General features: G+C 38.9%; 1 protein-coding gene across 1 annotated transcript in view; it reads right to left on the bottom strand.

Moving 5' to 3' along the window:
- The window catches only part of LOC149254117 (uncharacterized), a 342,370-nt gene that overhangs the window by 58,073 nt on the left and 263,142 nt on the right, over nucleotides 1-21,155 (bottom strand). The window contains 2 exon segments of the mRNA XM_089460071.1: nucleotides 9,748-9,865; nucleotides 10,097-10,225. Of these exon segments, the coding sequence (XP_089316197.1) occupies nucleotides 9,748-9,865; nucleotides 10,097-10,225 (247 nt within the window).

The following is a 21,155-nucleotide window of genomic DNA, read 5'->3' as shown; positions in this document are numbered from 1 at the left end:
ACAGATCTTCCTTTTGTTTTCCTCCTTCGCTTAGATAGAGAGACTTCTTATGAGATCTTCACACTCCTTTTTTTGCCTTAAACCTTGACATAATTGCGGACTTGATGACCACTGAAATATACTCTAAAATTATGTCTCTAATTGAAATCCGAATTGCGTTATTTGTAGTTGTTAGAGCATGTAATAAGCAAGCATGACTAGGAGATGAGACAACATGTCTATTTGAGAGATTCTATTATTCTTTTGAAGCCGATTTGAAGGAGGTGACTTTGTCTTGGTCTTGGAGGGCCTTCTTATACTTTTTATGACTCATACAAAATGTAATATGCCCAAGAAGGGTCCTTACCAAAAGACATAGACCCAAATTGACTTTTATGACTACATGACAAATCCTAAAGGCTCTCAATGGTAGCCATCACTAAAAATAAAATTCCTTACTCATGAAACCCATGAGACAAGCATTACAGTAATAATTTTATTTTTCTTCTTTTCATCAATTACACAAAATCACAATTAACACGTCATTATGAAGATCGAACCTAGTTACACTTTACAACATTCCCTCTTAACTAGGGAGGTATTCATAATGGTACTTGGTCATTCTCAATCTGAAGAATTTCTCATAAGAAGAGTTGGATTGATAACCCATCTATTTAGCATCATATCAACCAACATTGCCACATAGAAAGGCCTTGACTAACAACTCATCATTGTCTCTCTCAGAACATACCCCACCAGGGTTATCATGGTCTGTTCCACCAGAACTATACTTATCTTGGATTCCCAATCCTCAAAGAATACCAGTCCTCAACGACTACTCTTATCTTGGATGCCCTAATTCCTCCTCAAAGAGCATCAGATTCTAGATGTTTACCCAATCCACCATTCTGTCTTCCCAAGTGAAGACAAGAATGATGTGTTTATCTCTCCCTCTTAATTAGGGAGGACATATCTATTCCAATAAAGAAATGTACTCATTCCTACGAAAGGAATGTACCTAAGCTCCCTCTCGGCTTAGGAACTTCCAAGTTTCTTCCAAGTAAGAAACTTGTTTCCAGGCTCCCTCTTAATTAGGGATCTACCGCAGCTCCTCAAGTGGAGATGATGGGACAACTAATTGTTTGAAGAACTCCTCTTCACAATGTCATGAACTTCTTTTATCTAAGAGTCTTCATGTTTGGGGCTTCTACATAGGGCACTGACCATCTATCACTTTCATCCATGAGTCAGCCATGTCATCATCAAAAAGTGATCCATTAGTCCATATATGGCCTTCCTTCATGCCATATTGCTTTCATCATGCCATGTGCATTAGTGGTGGAAGGCATCCATAGAACTTCCCTCGGCAACCGTGCATAAACCCATCCAGATATTTGTTCAAAAATAAAGGAATGAACATTAAAATCAACATTACCTTTGTGATGGTCTTTCATCACGACATCTTCTAGTTTCTATCAGCATCTTGCATACATATTGACACATCTCCCAAAGATATATATATTACCAAGGGTCTCTTCTTCTTTTTTCATACTCCATCGGAGTCTTCATATCTTTCAAGGAGATATCCTAGTTAAATATTCTTGGTCTTTGGATGTTGATTGTCTTCTTCCATGGTTGCATATCCCATGATCTCTTCCTTCCTTTCTTCACACATTTCATTCCCAGGAGCTTCCAATCAGAGTTCCTCAATTGTAGTCAACCACATCAACCACCTCATACTTCATATGAGGACATATTATGTTGATTTCATCTAGTGAATGTGGGACCTATGCATTCCTGCATCCCTTTGAGGGAGGAGATCCTTTCTTTCGATCATGTTCTTAGGATAGAGCATGATATCTGCAACCATATGACATGACTTCCACAATATCAAAAGTAAGCACACATACCTCATTTTTCCTTTGGGTCATCTAGACTTCCCGCAGCAACTTCCATGATTGAAAGAGCTTCAATCCCTTGATCTACTTCACTTTTATGTCATCATACCATTACCCCATGAATTCCACAACTTTGGAATTCTTGATGAAACACTTGCTTCCCTTCCTGATCGGTGAACCTTTCAATGAAGATTCCATTAGAGAATCTTGAGGATCTAAAATATCCCCATCAGCAGATGTTTCCTTTTGACAGATGTATGATGAACCTTCAACTAGATGACCATGCCACTTATGTTTTCAATGAGATTCTCAAGAGCTATATCCTTGACTTCCATAGATTCTAACCATCTCTCATGCTTCTCTAAGATGATGTCCCGAGCTCTTGCTTCCAATGCTTCTATGATGCCTCGATGCATCCCATTTAGTGAATCATGATAGCCATATCTTGCAACAAAAGATTTAGGAACTTGAAAAGAACTTAGGTGAGGAAGACTATCTCAGTCATAGTAGAGATTTCTTATTTCCTCTATCTTAGACTTCTACTTTTCAGCTTCCTCAACTTCTTCGGTGTTATGAGCTTCTTCTCTTCCTCTTTTGTTATTGTCCTTCTTCATCTTAGGATAATCTCTTTTGTAGTGTCCATATTCTTGACACCCATAGCATTGGATCTTAGCCATGTTCCTTTTCTTTTTCCGAGAATCAAAATTGCCAAATTTTCCTTTTCTTCTTGTCATTGTAGCATAAGCTTGACTTTGCTCACCTGCTCCCACATTAGATTTGACCTTCAATCTAGATTCTTCAATCTTGCACAGTGACCATAAATCCTGGAATGGAGTAGCTTCTTTCTTCCCATAAATACTTGACGTAAAGTTACCCCACTCCTCTGGTAGTGCATTTAATACAATTGTAGTCATTTCTCTATTAGACTTGACTTCTCCCAGATCCTATAGTTGATCCCAAATCTCAAATAACCTCATAAAGTATGAGGTTTTTCCGTCTTCCCTTAACATCTTCAGCTTGTAGAGTTCTTGCCTTAATGAGATGACTTCTCCAGCAGTGCTTACGGAATACAACTCTACCAGTTTGTCATAGATTTCTTTTGAAGTTTCGAGTTTAGATACATATGGGATGAGGGGATCCTTGATGGATTCTATGAGAATCCTTTGAGCCCTAACTTCCCCTTTCATATACTTGGCAAGAGCTTGAGCATCTTCCTTTCTTGGTTTAGTGATAGAACCTTTGACATGTTCCATAACCTCATTTTCAATGAGATTCAAATCTGTCCTTTTCTTCCATGCAAGATAGTTTGAAGCCCCAACCAATTTGTTGCTTTCCTTGTAAAAAGACATTTTGATAGATTCAGATGTGGACATAAATATACTTACTTGATAGGATAGTCCTTCTTGTTGCTTCCTTGATGTTGATGATGATATAGAGGATATAGAACTTTTCCTTGATGAAGGTAGTTTTTTTCAAGAATGGTTCTTGATCCCACAGAGAGTAAGATGACACCGCCTTTTGATCTAGCTTCCTTTGGATGAATAGTCTTCAAAACATTTTAACTTTATTCATAGATTTCTTCAACTTGAGTAGATGTAGGGTTTTCGGCCTTCTTTTCTTGATGATGATCCCAATACTTCTTTATAGACTTCTTTGACCTAGGGCTATCATGCTTTCTTTGACTTCAAGATGATCTTCACTTTGATTCCTTCCTTGAGATTTGATCCTTGAGTGTCGTTGATAAGATGCCCTTCCTTGACTTAGTCACCTTAGCTCTAATACCATGTTGAGAAATCAAGGGCATTAGGATTTAAGTGATTTCACTTCCATTAGTAACTTCTTGTGAGTGCTTTTTACTTCTTAGATTAGGATCTTTCTTTTACTTAGATTATTTGTGTTCTTCATCAAATAGTTACCAATGCATAAATCATAAAGAGACAAGAGACACAGAATGTAGGCTATCAGCTAGGGCCAAAACCTCTCCCACTTGAGAGGAAAACCCGAACAAATTCTTCTTCTTATAGAGATGCCAATTGACGAACACCAAGACCAAGACCCTTGACCAATTTTCCGCTCCAAGACCAATACACAAACCTTCTTTGATGAAGTCGTTCCTCGAGTCAATGATAGTCAACCCTCTTGCTTCTTCCTTCTTCTCGGTTATTCATCAAATTTGGCTTCCTCTTGCTTCAGACTTGCACTTTATTTCGGCCCTAGTTGTAGCCAATGTTTTAAAACTCCAACTTGGGTTCGGAAACGGCCGAGGGTTGACTCTGACTCCGACTCGTTATCCACTCGAACGGTTTGATTTCAATGACTCGGACATTGTAAAAAATACATGAAATATTTATTTTTTATGAAAAACCATAATTTTAAAGATTTTCATTCATGTTTCCAAACACAAAGCATTAGACTATAGAGAGAAGAAAACATATGAACAAAGTAGGCTCATGAATATATCCATTATATCAAAATGGCACCTAGTGCACTATCCAATACATGCATGATATAGAGATCAAAACAAAAACACATAACCAAGGAGGCTCTAAATGGCCTCTACAACAAAAATAAATTGTAAAACGTCATTAGGCACCAGTACTAACCACTTTATCTATGCTACCTTTATTTGCTCCTTTGCTTGATCCATAGCCTTATAAATGAAGCCCATAGCCAATCTTTGCCCATCCAACAACCGCAACACCTTAACAAATTGGCCAAGGGTCCAGCTCGGTCGGCTGGGCCGGTTCGGTAATAAACTGGCCACCAAACCAGTTTTCCTACCAAGCCGACCTGGCCAGGGGTCCGGCTTGGCCGAATCCGATTCGGTCCGGCCGAATTTTAAAACACTGATTGCAGCACATATGGTGATCTAACCTCTTTATCTCCTTCACTTGGACTGGAAGGCTTTCTTCTTCAACTCGGCTTCTTGAATGCTTCTTGATTAAGCCTTTAGCACAGCAAGAAGATCTTCAGCCCTTTTTCTACAATAGTGACCCTTTTCCTTACACGTGTGAGTGGAGATCAGTCCTTAAAATAGTCCCAAACAGATCTTCCTTTTGTTTTCCTCCTTCGCTTAGATAGAGAGACTTCTTATGAGATCTTCGCACTCCTTTTTCTACCTTAAACCTTGACCGAATTGCAGACTTGATGACCACCGAAATCTGCTCTGAAATTTTGTCTCTAACTGAAATCTAAACTGCCCTATTTATAGTTGTTGGAGCCTGTAATAAGCCGACATGACTTGGAGATGAGCCGACGTGTCTATTTGAGAGATTTTATTATTCTTTTGAAGCCGACTTGAAGGAGGTGACTTTGTCTTGGTCTTGGAGGGCCTTCTTATACTTTTTATGACTCATACAAAATGTAATATGCCCAAGAAGGATCCTTCATACATGACATAGACTCAAGTTGACTTTTGTGACTAGATGAGAAATCCTAAAGGCTCTCAATGGGAACCATCACTAAAAATAAAACTCCTTGCTCATGAAACCCATGAGACAAGCATTACAATAATAATTGTAGTTTTCTTCTTTTCATTAATTACATAATATCACAATTACACATGTCATTATGAAGACCAAACCTAGTTACACTTTTCAACATTCTTTAGCACCACATTTGGCTTGCATGTGCCCCACTCATGCATAGATGATGCACTTGGACCAAATTGCCTAGCCGACCACAATACTTACACCAGACACTTATAGTGAGCTTCTTTCCTTATGAAAGCTCCTTATATGATCTCTTGATCAATCCTTTAGACTCCTTTAAGTAGATACTCAAAACTGCCTTTTTCCTTCTTCACCTTAGCTCTGATACCATGTTAGAAAATCAGAAGGTAGAAATGTTTTCTTATATAGATAAGTGCTTGTGATTATTTTATCTTTATGTTCTTCTTTTATCTTTTAGTTCATCAAGCAATTACCAAAACAATACCACAAAGACAACAGATTTAGGCGGGCATCCAGGGCCAAACCCCTATCTAGGGGAAAACCCAGTCAACAAGTTTTCCTTCGATAGTTTCTCGAGACAATCCAAGACTCTTGACCTAGACAAAGGCTTCCTCCACACCAAGTCAGCTCTCAATCTTTCTTGCAGATGACAATCCTTTCAAAAGCAACTTCAACCTAGCAGCATCAACTTGCAGTAGTAGCAGTAGCAACAGCGTCGACTTGACAAAGGAAACTTCGATCTCACTAGATAATCCTCAGAAGTGAGAGATAGATAGCTCAAAATTTCGATCTTGGTGTCTTCCTTCTTCCTCCAAAATCTCGCACTCCTTTCCAACCTCTTTCCAGTTCTTTTCCAACTTTGCACTTCCCAGCTTCCAGCTTCAAGATATCGAACTATGAGAGAGAGAATGAATTGCTCCAAATGAATTCGAACTGCCTTATATATATATATATATATATATATATATATATATATATATATATATAGCCTTCCAGTGAGGTCGAATTACCCTTCTTGAGGCTAACTTGATCTTCTTGAGGTCGACTTGATGTGGAGGTGACAAAATTCATTTTTGACTCAAAAACATTTATTTTTACATGATTCAAAAGCCCAAGAAGGGTCTCTTTTAATGGACAATAACTCTAATGACTCAAAATAAATCCTAGAAGTCCTCAATGCAGACTTTGACCTAAAACAAGATGACCCAAGTATGAAACCCATGCTTTAATAAGTCATAATAGTAATACAAATATTTTCTTCATTCTTTTGAAAAGTACATTTTATTGTGATTCAAATACATTTATGATGACCGAACCTAGTTACATATTTCAACAGGGCCTACTATGAAATGCATTAGGGTGGTCATTTCAAAGTGTAATTTGGCATGCTACTGGGTTGGGGTCTTCTTTAGGTGTCCTCCAATTTTGAAGCGAATCCTGTGGCTAGATTTGGAGAAACCTCAAACCCTAGCTCCAAAATCACATTCTTCTCCTAGGCTTCTTTGGTTAGCAGCTTTCTTAGGGTCATTTACACTTAAAACAAAAAAGAAGTTCACCTTTTATTGATGCTTCTTCTCATCCTTGCTTGATTTAGTCTTATTTTTTATGATCATCACAAACCCTAGGCCTTGATTGGATCCCCTAGATCTCTCTTGTGGTCCCAAACCTTCATATTCTTGTTATTTCACGAAAGCCTAAGAGAGGTCCTTCTATTTCTCTAAGAATCCTTGATCTAGGTTTAGGGATCCCTCCTACAAGCCTTTCTTGGAGAGCCCTTACCTTGCCTTTAAAGCAAATGAGCCATTATATGAGCCTCTCCTGTGAATGGGCTTTGGAAATCACACCATATCAAGTCATTAACCTCATCATTCTAGTGATTTCCTTCATACCGGGATTCCTCACATCGGAAAAAGTCTATAAAGAGAAGGGGGCATTGACTGAGGTGACAGTGTGTCCTTGTCTCGTTGTTTCCATTTGGTTTAGTAGTTATCCCTTAGGTACCCATCCTAGCACCCCTGCTAGATTGTCCGGTAACATGACCATCACTGAAATTATACCTACATGATCTGAGACAAACAATAACAAGTGTTGATTAAAAGCATTGTAAAGTGAGCTGGCATAGTTAAACCATGTGTCAAGCTTAGTAATGGCACATGTGGACACCTTTGTAAGAAAATGTTCTCCAAATAGATTTGGGGTTCACAATAAGTTGTTGAAGGATCTTGATCCACCTATAAAAGGAGGTATTGTTTATTCATAAGTATGTTTCAATAGACATTCCAAGGTAGCTAAGCTTTCATAAATATATGGACAAGGATATATTTCATTGACCTATGTAGGTGTTTGCAATCTACATAAAGCTAGGAGTTTTACAGAGAGAAGCCATGAAAAGAACGATGATGGGAGGCGTAGATTGAATGTGCAAAAGCATCTAAACTATAAGACCTTGGATTACGAGGGGGGAAGATATTAAGATAAGTACATATATCTATATTTCCAACAATGAACTACAACTCCAATAAAATAGATTATGTAACCAATATCTATATAAACTACACTCCAGTATGACTTACTGAGGTTGCCCCAAACAAAGTCAACAAGTGTTGTTGCTCTCTTTGAGGATAATATTATGTCTGTATGAGAAGTTAACAAGGTGCCAGAGGAACTATGTGGCTACAAGGTAGTTGTAATCCCATATGTCCTAGAGTATAGAAACACCCCTCATAATGCAATTGCTTAACCAAAGGACAATTGTATGAAATATTTCCAAAAAAATTGAAGTAAATCAAATTAAAAACGAAAAGATGGCCCATATATTTCTCATCAAATGAATCACTGAAATGAACAGTAAGTGATTGGTGTCAACGAAAGGATGCAAAATTGAAAAGAGCTTGACCTAGAGGAATCCAAAAGGACATCATTATATAGATGGTTGAAGGAGAGAGGGCAGTGGACACCTGACAATCAACAATATTTGCAACAAAGGACTATTATCCAACACATAATCAACAATGTTGACTCCTCCAATGGAAGAAAAGCAAGTGTACCTAACAAAATGACAGAAGTCCTTAGACCAACCCATGTGATTCACTTGATTTGATTAGGCATCATTCAGACCTATTAATGGTAGGGTCTATCGATCATCTTGAAGCCCTATCTAGTGGTTATCAGCCTCATGAATCATCATGGTTAGAAGAGCACTGCATCTGACTAGTTTACGCATTTATATTACCTAAAAGAAGCACATCACCAAAATAGAGAAGATCATGACCATGTGTCATTTAGATAAAGTAATATACACATCTCTTATTTTGTAGACAATCTTCATGTTTGCAATTTTCTTCCCTAGAATAAATATATGGTTAACACAGCCTCAAAAAATAGATGGATATACTTTCTTTCTCGTTTTTCCTCTTGAAAAGAGGATGGCTACTTTCTATTTGTTCCACTAGAGGTTGGATACATATGACCAAGCTAATCATAAAATTATATTCACATGGAGAATTCCTCCTGTAATCAATGTAAAAATCCTTCAAACTTCAACTTAATAAGCTTGAGAAAGAAAGCATCCATTAGAGGCATGTTCAAACCAAACAAAATATTCCACTTAGGGGTCTCATCATCGAGTTAGGCTTTTATGTTGATCCCTTATTATCATCTTCAGTATCCATCTCCTCTATATCCAGAATGGCTTTCCTTGCATGACTTGGGATTACAATTGGATCAACTAATTATTTCCTAGACCTACTAAAAGTTGAGACTTAATTAGCACTAAGGGTTAGCTAATAGATTGAACCATCCACCCAAGGCATGTTGTCGATCAAGGGATCATAGATCACACATTTGAATTCAGTCAATAACCTTGGTGTTACCAGCCGCTATTTTGCCTAGTGGTTGAGACGCACTCCATCCAGATATTCTAGGGAAAAAAGGGGGTGGGGGGGACCTAGAAAAATGTTGATATCTAATATTAAATTCCCAAAAATTAATGCATATATAATCTTTTCTCCTTGGGAAGAATGGAGGGATATCTTATATTAGCCAATATTTTAACTTTCAAAATTGTGTGGTACCTAAACCTAGTGGTCTCCAAATGTTATTTCCATACAGTCAAGAAGAACTGTTTTAAAATGATACTATTTTGCATTTACTTAATCACAGATTATAGCAAGCAACCTAGCACTTTCCATTGAGAGACATTCTACTGTCTATAGTCATTCTAAGCTAGCTAGATCATTAAAACCCTGGCCCTAATTTCAAGTTTCATTACTGTTAAGGCCATTTGCTTGTACTTAGCTAATTCATTTTGACAAAATATTTATGCTCTGGAAGATGCCTCTAAGAAATGTTTCCATAGAGAAATCAATATTAAAGCTACTCCCATTCAAAATGATTTTATAATGAAACATGCAACCAACCTGTGCTCGTCTTTCAACTTCCAGTTCAAGATTATAACGCAACTCTCTAGTTTTAGAGCGCTCTTTCTCTAGCAATCTTTGTCTCTCAATCTCACGCTCAGCTTCAGCAACTTTTTCCCTGTATTATTCCAGAAGAAAACATGTAAGCATTAGCCAAAATACAGAATTTGAAGTGTAGACAATCTCAAGTATAACAATATCATGTTAATACAGAGTGAAACTCACAATGATGCTTACCAGCTAAGCATTTTCAGCCTCAACCACAGAAAATTTAACAGACTATTTATTTTGTTCTGTAAAGTTTGGAAACATCTCAAATAAACAGGCATACAAGAACTTAAACACCAACCTATCAAGCTCTTGGAGAAGCTCCATTTCTCGCAGAGCTGCTTCTTCCAAACTCAGCTGTCTAACACGCCTTGCCATACGCTGTCGCTCTCTGCGAGCTGCTATTTCTGCTCGTGTTTCAGAGCGCTCTCTGACATTACCATACAGAAACAATTAAATGACTTAATGGTAAAGGAACACTATTTATACTCAATGACATATAACAAGTCTTTCGCATTTTATACAAAAACTCTCTTGCAGTAATCTCTGTCATATTCCAGAGCAGATCATGAATTTCATGTGTATGGTTTGAAATCATATGAACACAGTAAATATAACTGTAACATAGCAAATATAATTGCCACACCTTCATAGCAAATATAATTGCCACACCTTCAAGAACCAGTATAAGAAAATATACATATAAGTATACTCTGGTAACAGCATGATTAAAGTCATGTAAATTTGCATATATGTATAGACAAGAGAGACTTAAATGCACTTTAACACACTACATGCATGTGTGTCTGAAAGGACATGGAGAGATTGGAAAAATAATAAAAATGCTTGCATTAGTGTCTACAGGGTCAAACAATGCATATGACAATATTTAGATTATGGAATTTCGCAGCCTTGACAATAGACCATACATGTTCAACATATAAAAAAGAAAAAAAAAAATCCAGAGAGAGAGAGAGCACTATGTTCATTTGTTAAAACGCATGAAAATTTGTTCAAAAATTTATACAAACAGGAAAAGATAGATGTTCAAAAATACAAACAGAAGGGTTTGATTAATGTCTTCATAAAGAGATTTATTTGAGCAATAATTTTCAGTTTGGTCAAGGTTTTGTTAATTGTCACTGGTTTTGCTCTTGATTTCGTAAATCCCTCCAATATAACAAATCTTCTCTAGCCAATCTTTTGCCTGCATATAGTCAAGAGACCAAGCTGACATTGAGAAGATTGAAATGTTCAAATAGGTCTTGACAGAATATCCCAATGATCCCATGGGCCTTTTAATTGTCATGCAAGGAAGATGGATACCATCTGCCATGCATGACACGTTCTTTGAAGGAGTTGGACCAGAAAGCACAAAGGTTGTAGCATTTCTGATTAATCATTACATTACTAATGATGATGATAATATGTTGAATGTTATAGTAAATGTTAATGATGATGACAATGTTTATGCTGAATTGATGATGATGATTTGTTTATGTTGAATTCATGATTATGATTATGTCCAGATTTTTTAAAAATTTGTCGTGTCGTATCGTATCCAGATTTTTTGAAAATTTGTCGTATCCGTATCCGTTTCAGTGCAACTTAGCAAAAGACATAGGATACTTTTAATGATGATTTCCATAAGTAGACACCCTCATGGAAATACCTGTGTGAGCTACAAACACAAACACTCTCAACATAGAATCGATTCACATGTTGTCAAGACTTCCCATTGATATTCTTCTAATACCCTATTTTGTTGTAGATTGATAAATTTCACAAATAAGTCTTTTTCTTCTATGCCCTAAAACCTTTTAATCTATTTTGAACTTTTGCCAATTTACAAAGATATTAGTTGTCTAGGTTGTCCTTCACAAGAACTGATCGTATGAAAATCCATCCAAATAAATCATGGCAATTTATTTCTTCAGCATCTTGAAAAATGGTGTAATTCAAAAATATTTGTTGACTTTGTTTATCCATCTTGTGACGTTACTATTACCTTGACCATCGAATGTTGACATTTCAATTTTGACCTTGTTATAATGCCCTAAGGGTGCCCCATTATTTGTAATTATAGATATTCTAGCATGTCCTTGAGGTGGAGTAAAACTTAAAAGAGAAACAACATGTTTCCGGATGATATTGATTGTGCTTGCATATTTCTTAGTATTTTCAATATTTCATTAAGTTCATTTTCAAGGGTTTGCAGTCTAACATTGTCCTTGATTCTCATCCTCCTCAAATTGTTCCATCTAAAGGTGTTATCACCTTGCTAATTATCCAATCTTGTATTTATGTGTTTTAGGTCCTCCTTATATTCTTCTACACCCTCTTTTAATTCTCTGGCGTTTACATTTTTCACTTTCTTGTTGAATTTTTTCAATTTTGCGTGAGTTGGCATAGTTGTTATTAATAAATTTAGACTGGTTAGTGTAAAAAATGAATCCCTAATTTATATAAATAACCCAAAAATTGAAATATATATATATATATATATATCACAACTTGCTTTGGGTTTTGTGGCTATGTTTAGCATGTTAGGGTTTCTATATCTATCACAAACTGGAATAGGATATTTTGGTTTACTACTACGGCTTAAGTTCTTGTCCCTTGCAATTTTTCCCGTACTACAAGATTTGCATCAAGGTTCATTTGCAATGACCCTATAACAAGTTATGGTTTCAAGGGTCACCCATATCACAAGGGGTTGCCTTATATTCATTTCCCTACTCGTTGGCCAAATGAGAGGTACTTCCCATGAGCCCCAGACTGATGGGTAGGATGTCTCAAGCAAGAGAAGGATGAGCCACTCATCCTGCCTACATGTCGCAAAGGGGTATTGCAGGGGAAGGTTGAACCACTCACCCTGTACATAGCAAACCACTAAGGGAAGGTTGAACCACTCACACTACGGTTGCTCATTGCTCCAAGAAGTACCCCAAGCCCCCCAGAGCTCCCAGAGCTTAATGTCCATCTCATATAGGACCCTCACAAGAGGGTCTCTCCACGACTCCAAGTCGTTCTCGGAAGGCCAAGAACTTGACCTTCCCCAGGGGCTTTGTTAGAATATCGGTGACATGCTCATCAATCCCAATGTGATGGAGCCTTATTGCTCCTCGTTGTACAATATCCCGGATAAATTGGTACCTGATATCTATATGCTTGGAGTGATCATGAAACATGAGATTCTCTGATAATCGGATCCCACTCTGGGTGAAACCCATCTGCTGCAAGTAAGTATCAATCCTCAAATACCAACCTCTCGGAGCTTGCTTAAGTCCATAGAGTGCTCGCCTCAACCGACATACATGGGTCTCCTGCCCAAGTACCTAAAAGCCCTGTGGCTGCTCAACACACACCTCCTCCTCTATAACTTCGTTCAGAAATGAGGTCTTCACATCCATCTGATGGATCTGCTACCAGATAGAAGTGTACTGAGCTACGGGAGCGATGGTCTCATCATAGTCAACTCCCTCTATCTATGAGAACCCTCTAGCCACAAACCTCACCTTGAACTTCTCAATGCTGCCATCCACAGCATGCTTGATCTTGTAGAGCCACCTGGAAGTCACAACTGACTTGCCCTCAAGCCTAGGCACCACTTCCCAAACATTGTTCTTAATGATAGAGGCATACTCCGCCACCATAGCCTCTCTCCATACCTCCTGGCTGGAAGCCTCCTCATAGCTAGTAAGCTTAGAGTCAACAATGTTGGTAGCCTTGGCTACACAACTGCAAAACTGCTCAAGTGGCGCACTCTCCCTATTCACCCTCTTCGGAGGACCAACAGACCCCGCTTCCTTCAAGGTGTCTTGAAGCCACATGGGCCTCCTCTTCCCTAAAGAAGCTTCTCCATAGGGAACCTCATCCTCTGCCCCCCAGTCTGGTGAACCTGAAGGTCTGCCAACTGACCCCGTTGTGTTTGTACCAGCATCTGTCCTCAAAGAACCTGTACTGGCACCTGTGCCTATGTCAACAGAAGTTCCATGTGAACTCTGTCCCTATGGACTCCCTAAAGAAGTGCTCGGTGAATTTGCCAATGGTGCCCCAGATGTCACTGACACTGAAGTACCTTTTGTACCAGTCGATCCATAACCCTGAAGTCCTACTCCTTATACCTGACCTCCTACTGAGGACAACTCTGTGACTATCTCTCATCCCTCCTAATCACCACTCTTCGTTTAGAAGGAATGAAGATCCGATAGGCCTTCGAAGTCTCGTTGTAACCCATAAAGATACCCTTCTCTGCCATGGGTTCCATCTTTGTCCTCTGCTCCTTGGGGATATAAGAATATGTGAGACATCCAAAGATACGAAGATGTGCCACATGAGGCTTCTCTCCAGTGAAAGCCTTCTCCGGAGTCATATTCCCCAATACTCTACGAGGACTCTTGTTCTGAAGATAAATAGCAGTATTGTAGGCCTCAACCCACAAAAATAAAGGCAACCCCTAATCATGAATCATCGCTCTAGCAGCCCCAACAATAGCTATGTTCTTCCTTTTAGACACCCCATTCTACTGGGGGTTGTAAGGAACCATGAACTCTCTCCTAATGCCCTCCTATGCACAGAAGTCAGAAAACCCACCATCGGTGTACTCACCACCATTGTCTGACCTCAAGACCCGAATCTTCCTACCTGTTTGCTTTTCCACAAGAGCTTTGAACTCTTTAAAGCGACTGAAGACCTCACCCTTGGTCTTCAGGAAATATATCCAAGTCCTCCTAGAGTAGTCATCAATGAATATAACATAATACTCATAACCACCCAAAGACACATGAGACATACGGCCACTAACATCAGTATGAATCAAGTCTAGTATACCTGTAGATCTGTTGTCACTCACTGGGAATGGTAACTTGGTGTACTTGCCCAAAGAACACCCTTTGCAGACCTCATAATGCTCGACACTAAAATCAGGAACTCCAGTAGTGATCTCCCTCAGTACTCTCAAAGCTCCATGATGCATATGCGCCATCCTCCGGTGCCATAAATCACACAAGTCTCTAATGCTGGTGGTACCAGTGTGAGTGCTACCAAATGTGCTACTCACCAATGCTCCTGCCGACTAAAAACTAAACCTGTATAGTTTCCCAGAGCGGACTCCAATCACTTTGGCCAAAGTGATGGAAGCTCCCCTGGGATGCATCAATACCTGCCCTCCTGAGAAGGTGACGTCAAACCCCTTCTCGTCCATAGCAAACACTGAAATCGAGGTCTTCTTCATCCCCGGAACATACAAAACATCCATGACCTTCAAAGGAGGCAAAGACTCCCTCTCAAAGGTCACAGTCCCCACACCAACAGCGTTCACAGTGCAGTCATCTCCTAGTACAATCTCAATATCAAGTGCCCTCTCTGCAAGCTCTGAAAAGAACTCCCATGCACCTGTCATATGGCGAGAAGCCTCACTGTCTATGTACCACACATCAAATGATGTACTCCTACTAGATGTAAAAGTAATAAATGCAAAGTCTTGGTCAAACTGTGAAGCAAACTGCTCCACCTCTACTGAAGCTGCAATACCCTTCTTCCCCTTGTTCTTCCTCTCAAGACACGTAGCAGCATAGTGTCCCATCTTCTGACATGCCCAACATTTGACTTTGGACATATCTGTAACTTTCTTCTTCTCCTTCTTCTTTTCCTTAGCCCCATCTGATGAGGCCCCTTTCTTGGCCTGCCCTTTGTTCTTCCCCCTGGTTGTCAAGGCTACATCCTCCTCATCTGCTATCTTCACCCCACCACTGTCAGTCTTTCGTATCTCATGTTGCACACAATCATCCCAGAATCTGTCCCAATTGGGAAGATTCTCCCTAGAGGTAACAACATCTCCAAAGACCTCCCAAGACTTAGGAAGTCCTGCTACAGCTATCCTGACTAACTCTGTGGGTGCAACTGTCTCACCAATAGCAGTCAAATCATCACGTACCTATTTGACCCTGCCAAGATAATGAACTACACTTTCAGCCTTTGTCATCCTGATGTTCTTCAATTGTTCTTTGAGTACCATCTTCCTACTTTCATTGGTACTCTGATAGAGAGTGGTTAGAGCAGTCCACATCTAATATGCATATGTGTTTCCTCTCACCTGAGGAACCACATGATCCTTAAGACTGTCCATCAAAATCTTTTTTTCATTTGCATTATTTTTTATGAATTTAGCAAGCTCATCTGCAACAGTGGGAAGTACAACCACTTGTCACACTATGTCCCAAATTGTTGCCTCCCAAGACTTAGGAAGTCCCACTACAGCTATCCTGACTAACTTTGTGGGTCTAACTGTCTCACCTATAGCAGTCAAATCATCACATACCTGTTTGACCCTGCCAAGATAATGAACTACACTTTCAGCCTTTGTCATCCTAATGTTCTTAAATTGTTCTTTGAGTACCATCTTCCTGCTCTCATTGGTACTCTGATAGAGAGTGGTTAGAGCTGTCCACATCTGATATGCTTGTGTTTCCTCTCACCTAAGCAACCACATGATCCTTCAAACTTTCCATTAGAATCCTTTTTGCCTTTGCATTATTTTTTCTGAATTCAACAAGTTCATCTGCAGCAATGGGAGGTACAACCACTTGCCGCACTATGTCCCAAACGGTTGCCTCCTCAAACACTGTCTGAATTTTGTCCTTCCAAACAGCATAGTTGGATATCCCATCCATTCTGTCCTCTATCCTTAAGAACATGGCCAAGACTGCTATCCAAAATTTACAAAACCAAGAAAATGGAGAAATGAACTTTCCAACACACCTTGTTGTCCCAAAAGTTCAGTGTATGTGAAATTTCACCTTGCTGTCCCAAAATATTAGTTTGTTGTCCCAAGCTACTATCTGTTGTTCAAATTGCAATTTTTAGCCTGTAGCTCTGATACCATGTTGAAATTTGATGACCAAAAAAAAGAAGTTTCCAACAATCCAAACCCAATTTTAATTTCACCTTATCACTCCCATTCAGTGAAATGCCCTTTCCCATAAACATACATTCAACATATAGAATTTTGGAAATGAAATTTTCAGATTAAAACACATGGGACTGTCAACACATGCTGAAAATAAATATGGGCATAACCAGACCAACAATACACATGAAAATACACACAAATTTTTGGTCAACTTAGACCCAGGCAAAACCCCTTCAATCTTCTCCAGGGAAAACTTGTTAAAGAGCTCTTCAAATTCATTTGTCTTTGAAGTTCAGGAAAAATACATTTGCAGACAAAACAAAACAGCAAAATACAACTTATTTCTTTAGCCCAAAACTCCTTGAAAACTGTGCCCACTTTGCCTCTATTTTCGTGCCCACTTGAAGTTGAAAATATGTTGGCATTATGATACAAGTGTTGTCCTTGATGGCAACTCACTCAGAGGTTGATACAGGTGATGGCAACTTAATCAGAGGACAGATCTTAGTACAGCAGGTCAAGAAAGAGATATACGCAGGTTCATTGTGACAAATCAGCGTATACACGCGGGTTGGACGTGCCGAAGACGCGTATGCGTATACACGCACTTTCACGCAAGGAAAAGCACATACATGTGGGAAAACTTATGTCTTGGTCCGTGGTAGTTAGTCCTCGGTATTTGAACCTATGGTTTTGGACCATGGTGTCTCGTCAGAAGTATTGATCCCAAGTATTGGGCCCATGGTATTGATTTATTATGGTTTTGGACCGTGGTATTGAAAGAAGCCTAACCTATATAAGGAGAAGATCATTAGGCAAAGGAGAGGAGGAAGGAATGGATGTCTGACGAAGTGGGAAGATCTAGTATTGCTGGTTATCTATTTGTGATGCTTGGCTAAGGTTGGATATGACAGCGAAGGTATAAGTAATTATCTTTAGATCTGTATGCAGGTTGTCTCTAGTGAAAGCGCGTACACACGCGGTTTTGATATAGTCAAGTAGCATATGCATTATGAGATTTGGTGTGTTTCAGGTTGCTGTTGATTCTAGTGGTTGTTGCAGAGTTCTGGGCTCTGGTTTGTGTTCTGTGTTTTTGATGATAGGGTTTCAGTGATTCAGTATTGGGTGATTTAGAGATTTATGATGCAAGTATAAGTTGATGATTGTATTGCAGCAGTGATTGTTTTGTACTCATGGATCCAGTCTGAAAATTTATGAAACGCGGTCCCTGGAGAAAAGAAGGTTGTAGCCTTCTGTAGGTCAGCACCTACGTACTAGTATATTAACTAGTACAAGAGCTGAGGGGGTTGTAGCTCCCTTCCAGAAGTAGCTGGAAAACGAGAGAGGGTTGTAGCCCTCTGCAGGTTGAAGCCTACGTGCTGGTAAAGGACTGCACCAGTACATTGTAAAAGAAGTTTCTTATTAAAGGAAGAAAGAAACGAATTGCAGCAGGTGGTTTTCACCCACATTGGGTTTCCAACTTATATCTTGGTGTTCATGTGTGCTTCTTATGTGTGATGATCTGTTCTGTTTTACTGCACCTGATTACTGTTATTATGGTTAATAATGTTCTGATGAATTTACTGAAGATAAGCTAACTAAATCATAAGATTACTGCATGTACGCTAGTTGCATTTAACACAGTCGCGTTTATACGCTGATATACTGATCTGAAGCCGCATATATGAATCTGAGTGTGAAATTGAAAAGTATCTGATTTGATAATACTGATTCACCCCCCCCTCTCAGTATTATTTCCAACAAAATATGTACTGTACAGTTACGGTTGTGCGGATTTTCGTACCACTGTACGGATTTTTTCTCAAAAAAAATCAAAAACTTCTCTCGAATGGCGTGCAGCTCACAACATTCAATGTTGTTCGTATTGTACCTTCTGTTGTCTTCTATGCCTTGATTTCCATGCCCAGCTTTGCCCAGAAATCAATCCTTCAGTTTGCTGCAACAAATTTCTCCTTCAGAACTTTTCTCCAGCTCTCAGCCTCCTTTCTCCAATCTGCTCATGAAGAATGAATGTCGTCTCTCTTTTCTTTTCCCCCTTTTGTTTCCCTAAATGACTTTTGGGCAACCCTAATATCTAATGGCTCAGATTCATTTATATCAAGAGATGAGAATAAATGTGCATTTAATTCTCATTTTTTATTTTTTAACTCACCCATTAAATAAAGTACCCACATTTTACTTTATGTCTAAAGTCACTTTTCACTTTATAATTTAACATTGACTTTACCACTTATAAAGTCACTTTCACTTTATAAAGTCACACTTAGGAAAAGAATTATTTTGGACACTTTTCCCTAGGTAGAGACTAACCCAGGGGAAACCAATTGTTCAAGGTACATTAAAAATCAACAAATTAAGCCCCAAATAATAAAATAATGTACAATAATCACATGACTTGGTCACAAGCTATTAAAATTGGCAACTAGGGCCAAATTCCACCTTGGATAGCTCATTTGATGGAGATGATGATTGCATTAAATTCTTTTTTCGAGAGGACCAAAATTGGCATAAAGATCATCTCGTTTGAACAAGCAAAACTATGATTTTGAATTTATGCCCACACATGTGCAAATTGTTCAGGTTGGCCACATCATCATGTAGGCTCATGAAGCCCAATGGACATGACTCTTCACCCTCAATGACTTGTATAAATACAAGTGACCTCTCACCTCATTTGGCATCATCATCACTCACACATTCTCTCTCCTTCTCTCATTGGTTCGTACAACATTGGGCATTCTCTCTCTCCCACGTGTGGCACAAGGAGGTTGAATTATAGGAAAGAATTGCAGGGCCGAAAATCTCGGAAAATTTTGTAGTTTGACCAGCGTTGACTTTGACTTTTTGGGCATCCTTTGACTTTGATTTTCCAGGTGAATTTCTGTCTCAGCAGGTCACATTATTAGGCACAAGAACCGAGGCAAAAGGAGGACTCTAACTTGCGTTAATCATAGGCTTGTTTGACCGCATGATGATGAAGTTTGACTACAGTTTTTATGATTGTTTTTGGCTGACTTTGACTATTGTCGGAGGTCGAGTTTGACTACCTTTAACCGAGATTCAAAGGAGAAGTTTTATTGTTGCGTTGACCATCTTTGAATTTCTAGTTAGGGTTGATTTGACTATTGTTGACTGGGACAGTATTGCAGAACTTTGACACGGTTGTTTTGATCTTCTATTGGCAAGTCAATTTTGAATTTTTGTACTCTCTCTCTCAGTTGAAGATTTGATATAATAATAAGAAGATTTGATCAAAGGGTTTTCCCCACATTGGAGCTTTTCCCTGTCATCCGCCAATCTGGTGTCCTCTTGTCTTGGCTTGTCTTCTGCATTTTGTTTCATATTCTATCCATTGTTACTGTCAATGTGATTAATGGTTAATGTGATTGCTATTGGAAAACTAAATTGAAATTGTCATTGGGTTGCTAAAGGAACATTGAAGTAATTGTGCTAAGCATAGAACATACCATTGTTATCTAAATTTAACATGGTATCAGAGCACAGGTGAAGACAAAGCCCAAGCAAGAGAGAGAAAAGAAATCACTAAGAGAGATCTGTTGGTCAAGACTATTGATCTAGCTTCAATGGCTTCTACATCTTACTTCAAATCTGAGGATAAGCTCAAGGACAAATCTGACTATCATGCATGGAAGATGACTTTCGAAGAGCATGATGCCATGGACTATGTGAAGGGAAGAGTGGTGGAGCCTCCTTCAAATGCACCTGCTGCTGCAAAGACAAAATACAAGAAAGGTGAGGTCAAAGCTAAAAGAATTATTATAGACTCCATTCAAAAGCATTTGGTTGCTTATATTTCTGATTTAGGAACATCTAAGGAGATGTATGATAAGCTGGTTGGGATGTTCAAAGTGAACAATTCAAATCAAATCCTCTTTCTCAAGAACAAGTTGAAGGACATCAAGATGGATAAATGGGAGTCTATCTAATCCTACTTCATGAGGATCACTGAAATCAAGAATGACTTTCTATCTATTGGAGAAGTTATTGCTGATAGGGAACTCACTCTCATTTCACTTGGAGGTCTTCCAAGATCATGGGATGTGTTTAACACAACCATTCTTAGCAATGACAGAATTCCTAGTTTCGATGAATTATTGGCTCGATGCACTCAAGAAGAGACAAGGATGATGGAGAGAGACAAGCCCTCAAATGGAAATGATCCCATTGCCTTCTCTGCTCATGCTAAGAGGAAGAATAATGTCAGTCCAAGAAAACAGGGTCAAGGATTCAAACAAGGAAGAAAAGAAGGAAGAAAAGGAAGGTGCTACAATTGCAATAGGTATGGCCATTATGCTAGAGAGTGCCCTCACAAGAAGGATACTCCAAGGGATGGTGACAACAACAACCACAACAACTTCAAAGGCAATGGCAATCAAAAGAACAACAGGTTCAACAATAAAGGAAA

Source organism: Pinus tabuliformis, chromosome 7, assembly GCF_031772625.1.
Source record: "Pinus tabuliformis cultivar Carrire ecotype Pingquan chromosome 7, CPIR1, whole genome shotgun sequence".
NCBI classification, from domain to species: domain Eukaryota; kingdom Viridiplantae; phylum Streptophyta; class Pinopsida; order Pinales; family Pinaceae; genus Pinus; species Pinus tabuliformis.
This window is presented reverse-complemented; position numbering and strand designations above follow the sequence as displayed.